This window comes from Ptychodera flava (genome assembly GCF_041260155.1).
Source record: "Ptychodera flava strain L36383 chromosome 23 unlocalized genomic scaffold, AS_Pfla_20210202 Scaffold_24__1_contigs__length_23054250_pilon, whole genome shotgun sequence".
NCBI classification, from domain to species: Eukaryota; Metazoa; Hemichordata; class Enteropneusta; family Ptychoderidae; genus Ptychodera; species Ptychodera flava.
Genome location: NW_027248278.1, coordinates 12,220,438 through 12,230,548, shown reverse-complemented (window position 1 = coordinate 12,230,548; position 10,111 = coordinate 12,220,438). Strand labels below are relative to the sequence as shown.

Below are 10,111 nucleotides of genomic sequence, written 5' to 3'. Positions count from 1 at the left end.
GCCTTAATTACCACAGAGAGCAATATGGGCTAGACTATCTCCACATACATGATTTTTGGTCCACTTTTTCAGGACCATGTGTCCAAGGGAAATTAAAATTAAAAGTTAGGGTTATAGTTAGAGTTAGAGTTAGAGTTAGAGTTCGAGCCCCGGCATGGCTGTGGTGTTGTGTCCTTGGGCAAGGCACTTTATTCCTCATTGCTTCTCCCACCCAGGAGTGATGGGTACCTGGTAGGACAGAGGTTGTTATGTGTGCGTTTAGCTCTGCTGCGCTTATTGGCTGCACATGTGAGCTGTTGTCTGCTCCCCAGGGAGTTGAGTGGTATTATATTAGGTCCAGTGACCAGGGGTAATAATAATTGTAAAGCGCCTTGATCACATCTACTTGTGGATATGTGCGCTATATAAGAACCAAATATTATTATTATTATTAAAAGTTAGGGTTATACTTACGGTTAGTCGTCCAAGCTTTTGAAAATATTCTTACAGATTCACTCACATGATCTCATACCTTTACCTATAACCTTACCCTAACCCTACCCAGGAATGCCCCAGAACGTGATCTGGAGACTTCCTTCCATGGACCCATTGCAACATTGGTTAAAAGAAGTTTAGCTAAGATGGTGGATACATTACTTCTTTGAGAAATTTGCAGCATGCACAGTTCAACCGACACAGATAACAACAATTAAGAATTTTTTGGATGCTTTAATCTCTTTCTCACAAAAGACTATACTTTGGCTCAGAAACCTGACAAAAAAAAACTCTTATTAGATGTTAAAATCCCAACTGGTGTTGCTGTCCACAGTGTACTTCAGCTTACAATATCTCCAAATTGTCAAATACAAGCTGTTCAGTGATTGGTTGATGAAGGACCTTTTGTGTAGTAAGAGTTATTGAGAGCCTATGAAATGGTCCGGATTTCATTCCATTTCCATGTCACTTGATGATGTACTGTCATCGGAATCTGGTGGTGAACAGGCATAACAGACCTCCTGACAAGAGGATAAGAAATACAAAGTTGCTATTCATAGACAAATTACTGTTAAAATAGAAATAAGATATGTATTCTGGATTTCTTCATGAAGTAGATGGGCAGTAGCACAAAGTGAGTTGTCAGGGGGGCGATAATGATGCACTGATATAGTTCTGTGTGTCTCATACATTGGTCATGTGATCAATTTTACCCTGCTATTTTGTGTTGAAAGTTTACAATGATCAGGTGACCAGTTTGAACCAATCATTAAACTTGTTTACATTTTTTGCTGAACACCTGCGCAATAGCTTCTAACAAAATCAAATCATGTTTAATCAAATTCAGATATCAGAAACAATAATTTTGTTGTAGAGTTTCATTAGTTTGATACGGTTTACTATACATAGCATATTCCTGCTACTTTTCAGTTTACAGAATGTGACATCCATAGATCATGTATTACATTTCAAGTATCCTTATTTGCATACTTGAAGAACACTGGGCTAAATCCTCCTTATGAAAAGGACGTTCTTAGGGAGCCTCCTACAGCTTCATGAAACAGCTGAACCCCTTAACTTGGAAATTTGTCCGGAGAAGGCCCAGCCAACCTCTTCAATCATGCAGCCCTTATGTTTCATAACTGTTATCCACCGACCTTTACATCTTCCCGATACTCTCAGCAGTTCTTCATAACCTTTATAGACCCACCTGTATGTGTTTCCACCAACATGATTGGAACTTATGCGGGATAAATGGATGGTGAGCCATCTTTTACATTTACGAATATAAGCTCATCCGCTTTCCTTTTATGTTACATGCTTGTTTTCATGAGTATTTTTTATATTGCAACATTTCAGCTATAGGGCACCTGACACTTTTGAGAAATTTGAAAAATATGAAGATCCAATTATCTCAAATTAGTTCCAATCGTATTCAATACTCTCAGCAGTGCTTCATAACCTTGATCCACCCACCTGTATGTCTTCCCAACACTCTCTGCAGTAGGCCATGTTACAGTTCTCAGATTCACAGTGATGTGTGTTGGCATCCTCTCTTTCCTTACAGATCAGACAGCGTTTCTTGCCAAGTCCAAGCAAAGCCAAACAACAACACAGCTTTGGAAAACTGTATCTGAGTGATGTCAGTATGCTGTGATCAGCCTGGATTGAAATATTGAGAATTGGAATCGGTGTATCTCAGTCAGCTTTTGTATATTTGCAATACAAGTGTGTTGCTGAGAATAAAGTAAAGTCAAGTAAAATAAAGTGAAGTATAGTTGTCAACAACAATTGTTCATGCAACCATTTGTGAGCTCACTATGTTTGGTGACCTGTCATGAGTGACACTTCTTTGAAGGAGAATAGTGTTACCGTTTAGAGAAAAGACGTATCATTCTGGTGACCTAAGTGTCGAAATGTTAAGGTAGAACGCACCTCGGGGACAGACATTCGGACTCTCAAACTTTTACAATTCTCTTCTGATATACCACGTGTGGGGGTTCATTTTAAAGCTCTTGGTGAAAGAAAACTTTTCACCGGCTTAGTTTTTCGAAATTCGAAAATTTTTATTTTTCTCCATAGAGTTAACACAGGAATGGCGGCCATTTTGAATTTCTAATATCGGTAAATCTTGGGTAATTTGTTTTTCTAGTACCAAAATTTGCACGGTGACACCCTATTTTTATTCTTGATTTTGAAAGAGAATGATTGAAAGATCCCTTGAGCAAAGTTAGAGGAAAAGTTTAAGTCTTTCACTTTCGAGGTGCATACTACCTTAATGTTGAAGTCAAAATGTACGGATGTCGTAAACAAAATAATAAGCGTAATATGAACAGAAGGAGGTGGTACTTGAATATTAATATAAGCATTGTGCAGGTTAGCCATTCCATTTCTCAGACTGAGAGGTTCTGTTGTGTGGGGGCGCTCCAGGACTGGAGCCAGAGGTCCTGGAGCCCCTTCACATAACTTATTCTTTCAGTGTTTCCACGTCTCACACAATTTATGTATCACAATGTTATTAATCACGATTTAAGTCTAAAAATACAAACAAATAAACGAACAAGAGTATGGGGATACTTACCTCAAGATTTTCTTCGCGTGCCAATCTTCTGACCTCTTTCTGCATATGTTTTAGAAAACCAATTCTTTTCTTCAAGTAGTCATTGTACAGGAATAAAATTCGTTTCTTTTCTCTCTGAAATATAGTAAAATGTAGTGATTGAAAAGATATTTATTCACCAGATTGGTATTCGAGTCGAAATCTCAGTAAGTCCCCATTGGGAGAGGTGCAAAGTGTATCCCAAAATCACAGGATGCAAATAAAAGTGACTGTTCGAAATTAAATCAGAAATGTGTAAAGGCAGATAGTTTATCTTGAGGCTGTAGTTGCCATGTACACAGGACATGTAACAGTTGTTGGACTACTTACCTTTGGGTAGAAGTAAGCACAGATAACACGACGCAGTCTCAGTCCGTAGGCTTCCAGGTAGAGGAGGAACCAAACTACAAACCAACATCCAAATATGAGATATAGAGTCGAAGACGGAAGATGTGACGGGTATGGTAAACAAGCTGAAAAAAAATGGTTCCTTCAAAGAACGCATTTCTTTTTCGATTTCTCGCAAAGATATCTTTTCGTTTTCTATTTCTCGCAAGGACATCTTGAGTATCTTGACTAGTCACGATTGGCAAACGGTTTCTTGTTGTCCAATATGTTGAGAAAATATCTTCAAATTTTCTTTGTTACGCTTGACACACAGGCTAAATGCTGAGGAAATTTAAGCTGAAAGTCATTCGGCCACCTTATTTAACTCGGAAGCCACAAAAAATAAAAGAGCGCATCCAAAAGTGTGCCGTGTTTACTGACAGTAGATTAGTTTTGCAACTGACACGCCTCTTTTACCATATATGGACATTTGCAGCGATCGAGTAATTTTAGGCTATAAAATAACTGACAGAAACACGAGCATGATATAAGTTTTCTGTCTAAGCCTGTCGAACGTTTGCTGGTGAAGAGTGAAAGAGATTTTAAACTTAGCTATTCTTGTATACGTTTAGATACTGATAGTCAAAAAAGATACAATTGGAATGTTTATTCCCTGTCACGTCCATACCTGTATTGGTGGAGACACTGTCGATGGAATGTTCACTGTTGAACCCTGACAGCATCGTACGGAACAAGTGTGCAACAGCGCCATCACCATAAATCCGTAACCGAATGGCATGGGTTCCTGATTATGAAGAAATGACGTCAGGTATCATCAACTATACATTGCGATAATTCTTACAGCATTTCACCGACTGTACGTGTGCATGTTTATTGAGCGAACTATTGAAACTGTTTAATATTATTTGTATTTGCGTACAAGCGAAAGTGTCAGACTTGCTCAGGATTAATTTTTTTCATTTTCTCTATACTCAAACACTACGCCTAGGCAGAATCGAAGGCCCAGATTAGTTTGTCAGAAAAGTTTTAAGTACATTAACAAAAGTTTTGTTTAAAAATTCTCTGATCTGTCTTACCTTGACTATCCCTGGCTATCAATCTTGCCTTTCGTTCATTCATTAAAGTTTTGTCGCGAACTGATGCAAATGTCGAGACGCAAAATGTCAAATCCTTGCTCAGTATGCACTGTGACTCGGCCAGTCAACCTTTCGGTCTATCATTCAGTCTGTCTGTCTGTCTGTCTGTCTGTCTGTCTGTCTGTCTGTCTGTTTGTCTGTCTGTCTCTACATCAGTTTGCCATCGATCAAGAAAACTTACCTTGCAAAGTGATGGTGACTTGACTGTGTCTGGAGACGATATCAAGAATATGGTAAAGTAGATAGTCGAATATTGATACAATAATTGATATCAAGATGTTTAGAAACACTATCAAGGTTCCACGCATCTGTGAAGAAAGATAGAGCATGTTTCATGTAAAACATTCTTCAGGCGTAAAGAAATGCAAACGTCAAGAAGACAGCTTTATATCTGCAGTTGTGTGTGTTATCATCATCATCACCACCGTTCCCTTGAATATACTTTTCAAAATTAACAACTTTTGTTACCTCAGCCAAGTTAAATGTAAGTAACCATTTGATGCTGTACTCACAAGTTTTGTCTTTTCGACGGCGATTAGTGCAAACTTTGTCGGAACTATCAGTTCGGATCTTTCTGCTTTCTTTAGCGGCATCAGTGTCCGTTTATTCTGTTCGTAAAAAATTATACTTCATTAATTATCGAATGAGGAAGCCGATTTCTAAACAGAAAGTTGGCGGGATCCGAATCAGAGAAAGATTCTTTTTAGAGCAGTTAACCATGTTATCTCACACCCGTAGAAAGAGATCACTATATGCTTTAGAAAACATTAAGATTCTACCAATTTTTTACGATATTTTTGAAATTGACATGTCAATTGTTGCTAGTCATGAAGTTGTTGTCATTCAATTACATAGAACCAATTTATCAAAAGCGTCAAAGTTGTTTTAATAGGTTAAAAAATTGATGATGACAACGCTTTCTACAAATCGAGCTGGAACCGATGAAGAGTGGGAGTCGGGGAAGGGGGTATTGGAACCTTACTACATATTTGCCCTCAATACCTGGTCTTTTCGCCTATCTTCAATTCTTCTAAAATAGGATGTCATATAGACATTGTCGAATGTTATTTCACCTGTGTAGTGTTTGTTGTAGCCATGGGCACTAAATAAATATATAAATAAATAAACAAAAAAATATGGAACGTTACTTTTTACATCAAATCTTGTCTTTTTTTCAAAGAAAAGATATGTTTTATCATGATGATCTTATTTTCAATAATAACTTTGGCAAAACACAGCTGACAGTAAACCAAGTAATATAATACTAATCTATATAAACCTACAAATTGCGCCAAGCTTTTCAAATAGTTATAAAACATCCTAGCCCAGGCATTTTTTCACTAACCTCTTCACCACAATCATTTTACCCAAACTCACGGTTATCAATATGGTGATTGTTGACTTGCTGACAGGGAATTGGGGATGGATAGGGTAAAGAGACAACTTAATGTATGGAAGCTTTCTGGAAACACGATTGGAACTAATTTGGGATAATTGGATCTTCATATTTTTCAAATTTCTCAAAAGTGTTATGTGCCCTATAGCTGAATGTTGCAGTATTACAAATTACTCCAAAAAACAAGTGTATAACCTAAAAAGAAAAACAGACGATCATATATTTTCATATTAAACCGACATTACTTCACCATCCAATTATCCCAAATTAGTTCCAATCGTGTTTGGAGTAACTGAGAGAAAAATTGTCGAAAAATTCTCAACGCAGCACTTTTATTCCCGAAGTCTAACTAGGCAATGCGCATGGAGTGATAACATGCCATTTTTATTTGTTGGTTGTTTTTTTTTACCGTTAAGTTGATGTTTCACTCAGAGAGCGCTAAAAATCCGATTCGACAAATCCGAGGAGCACTGAAAATTCGCATCGACTGATTTGTTCATTCTAGGAAGCTGTCATGATTGGTAGCATAAGGTAATTCAGATTTTGTAGAAATTTTACTAGACTGACAATGCCCTTAGTATTTCTGATTATGTCAACATGATATATAACATTATGGTCGTCAAGTCGATGCACACTTGATGATCCAGATTTCCATACAATCAAAGGAGTTACGTCTCCCTGTCACTTAGCCATCGATAATACTACGGCTTATGACCTTGCCACGTGTCAATGTGAGATAAAAACAATGAGGAACTTATATGGTTATTTAGAGTACAGATGAATTATAAATTCAAAATGAATGAGTGTTGATAACGACTTGTGAAGTAAAAGACTGGCGTAACGGTATCTGATGTAATTATTTTCAAAGAAATCGCCATCACGTCCTTGTTTCTATAAGGCTCACTCTACCCATCTACAAGCATGAAGCCCGGTTAGCTCAGTCGGTAGAGCGTGGGACTTTTAATCCTAAGGTCAAGGGTTCAACCCCCTTAGCGGGCGACTGTTTAGATTTTGTTGATAAATAAACTTAAATTATTCGCAGCTCGGCGATGGATACTATCAAGGCTTTGCACGGTTGTTACGTCATCAAATGACGTAACAAATGACGATGCAAATGTTGAGCATGGCGCTGTTCCACCGTTATCGCTGCGTGCAAATTTAAACTGCTCTGCGTTTGTTGTGTATGGTCGCTGTAGATTTCTTAACAGGTCTCATGGCACTGTAAAACTATTCATGTGATCAATGATGTTTGCCTATTTTCCTTCCATTCATTGAACGTATTTAATCGCCATTGTAATTTAAAGAAAATGAAATAACACATTGCATAGAGCAACAATCGGTAGTAAATCTAACATTTGCAACTGATCAGAGAAGTGAAATCGATTGTGCAGTGTTTATACATCTACCATTGAGAAAAATAGCGCTCAATCAAATGATTCAGTACAGCAGCAAAAAGTTCACAAATTGTGTGTCCTTTGATAACGCTGCTTACAATTTGCTTAAACAGAATCTACGAATGAATGGTGAATGAATTCATTGAATGTTAAATATTTGAACGCTTGCTATATCGCTACAGCGTTACAAAACATACACAATTGCCAGAACCACATCGGATGTTCAAAAAGTCCGCAAATTGTGTTTTTGATAATGTTGCTTAAAATTTGTCTAACAAATTCAAATTCTACAAATGGATCATGACATGATTAATATTTGAACGTTTGCTATATCGCGAAAGCTTTACAAACATACACAATTTTCGTAAGTTCCACATTTGAATCATCAAATTTTGTCTTGGCTTGCTTTTAGCTTCTAGAATCCCCGCCGTCTTTCTGAAACGTTTCAACATCGTCGTATGAATCACACAATTACGGAGCTTGTACGTTTTATGCATTGGTCTGGTCGTTATTGGTAAGCGATCAAACTGCCATACCCTGGCCTTTGGTTTAGAGAGTGACATGATTGTTCCCTAATTAAATGATTTATAACATAGAAATAAATTTGGCAATAATTTTAATAATATTTTTGGTCAATAAATCATTACGCACGTTACACACACGCAGTCTAAGCTGATCATTATGTTATTTCAGCATGAGTTCACCAAGAAAGGAGTAACAGTAATATTTAAATCGCGCTTTAATTTTTAATTTCCAGCATAGTGCTGCATTGTTGTACGTACCTGAAAAACATCAAAACGAAGTTGAAAGCGACGAAACTTTTAATGATGGTTGCCATGGTGACAAGCCATCGTTTCTTCGTTTCAAATTCATTTTCAAGGGCGAGTCTGATGTCCTCGGCTGTTTTGATGTCTACTTTTTCTGTTCTTTGCACAACCTAGTGAAAATATGATACCACCGTTTTGAGAGCAATTGTCAAGTATATTGATAAGAATCTGTGAGACAGTGAGAGGTTACAATGATAGACCTTTGAGCCAAAATTCGGACGACCGTGCACCTAAACTCGTTAACCCCTTTTATCTGTATGTAGGTAGGTCACGCTATGAAAATCGAATAATGAATGGGTGAGATACTCTATCCGTAGACTGGTCATAGTTGTCGACATTCATTCCACGTCGAAGTCGGCGAAATACTCCTTGTATTTATAATTCGAGGTTTACACTTTGTCGGTAACCTCCGAAACGACTTGATGAAGTTTGAAAACGTTACCTGCCATCCCATTTCAACTTGAAAATTTTTGTCGAATTCCTCCACGGCTTGATCAGATTCCTTGTAAGTGTCACCAAACCCAGGGTTGACAGCCTCGTCTGTGTCACAGAGGGAGTCGAAACCTGAGAGAGAGAGAGAGAGAGAGAGAGAGAGAGAGAGAGAGAGAGAGAGAGAGAGAGAGAGAGAGAGAAGGGGGGTTCAACTGACAGATTCAACTGTACATTGAAAAAAAAAAGTTGTGAATCCCATAAACCACGATATGTTTACATCATCCCCGAAAAGTAACGTTATCTTTAGCTTTATTAAACTGCCCTAACTTGATAATCTACAATTAACCAGGATATATTGCCCGATGCAATTCTCACCTTGTACAATCTTGCAAAGGACCGTTAATTTCATTGGTGCACACAGTAGATCTTTGACGCCAGGTACTTTGATTGCTTTGTGACATTTCCTTTCAGCTTCTTTAAATTTCTCCTTGCAATGGACCACACCAGCGTTGAAAACATCTGTAGTAAAACAAAACGACGGGAATTTGGAACATTCAGAGAAGAGCTGAATTACTGAGTCATTAAGGGATCAGAGTGTTGGGGTTCATATCAAAGCTCTTTGTGGAAGAAACTTTTTATCGTCAAGGTTTTTTCAAAAATACATTTCTTTTTACCTCGCGTGCGCATGCGCGCAGCGAGGTTATGTCGCGCGATGTCTGTCTGTCTGTCCGTCTGTGTGTCGTGTGTCTGTGGTCTGTCGGTCTGTCGTCTGTCTGTTGGTCCATTTTCTCAAAAACGGCTGAACGTATTTCAGTCAAATTTGGTAGACATCTTCAGAATTCAAATGGCTAGAACTGAAAAGGTTTTGGTGGGCGTGGCTGGATATTAATGAAGTTATGAAAGTTTTAATTTTTCTGTTACGCCGCGTATATGACAGGCTACAGCTGGATAGCTCTGGTTTCAACCACGGTCCCTCCGTGTTTCAACCTCGTATTGAACATTAAAAATATGATATTTTATTACTCATTCAACTCACTACTCAAGATAAAATATCGTTTAGCAAATTAGCTTCATCCTTGGTAATTGATTGTTTCCCTCGCTGCTCGATCGCCAGAAATGAGTACATACGTTCTTAGCCCTGCGTACGATGCTGTGTGTTCCGCTACAGCTATTAATAGCCCCGCTCACCACAGCCCTGCAAAGACCCGTACGTAGAGTTGGTGACTTCAAATCCATTTTTGGACTTGACGTAAAAAGCCAAATTACTGCCGAAATTCAGCGTTCTTGGGCCCAAGTCGTATCCCTGCCTACCGCAGCTACTCGATCGCTTCCAAAAAATGCCAGTCTTTTATTCTTTTATCGTAAATAACCGTCGATGTCGGCAACTCTCTCGCTAGCCCTGCGTACGGTACGCAGTGTACGCTGTGCATTCCCTGTGTGCGTTTCCTACACACACAGCGTACACTGCGTACGTAAATCGTTCTCTACCTAGCCTCATGGCATGG

General features: G+C 38.3%; 1 protein-coding gene and 1 non-coding gene across 2 annotated transcripts; one reads left to right on the top strand and one right to left on the bottom strand.

Moving 5' to 3' along the window:
• Positions 1 to 779: 779 nt before the first annotated feature.
• LOC139124605 (E3 ubiquitin-protein ligase DCST1-like) lies at positions 780 to 8,194 on the bottom strand. Its single transcript, XM_070690736.1, has 9 exons — positions 8,130 to 8,194; positions 5,560 to 5,659; positions 5,070 to 5,165; positions 4,739 to 4,865; positions 4,089 to 4,205; positions 3,404 to 3,546; positions 3,056 to 3,169; positions 1,951 to 2,136; positions 780 to 995 (listed from the first exon to the last, which is right to left on the bottom strand). Exons 1-9 carry the CDS (start codon positions 8,183 to 8,185, stop codon positions 924 to 926), a joined length of 1,011 nt encoding a protein of 336 aa, XP_070546837.1. The 5' UTR covers positions 8,186 to 8,194; the 3' UTR covers positions 780 to 923.
• Trnak-uuu (transfer RNA lysine (anticodon UUU)) lies at positions 6,880 to 6,952 on the top strand. The gene has a single exon. It is a non-coding gene; the product is annotated as a tRNA-Lys (tRNA).
• Positions 8,195 to 10,111: the final 1,917 nt, after the last annotated feature.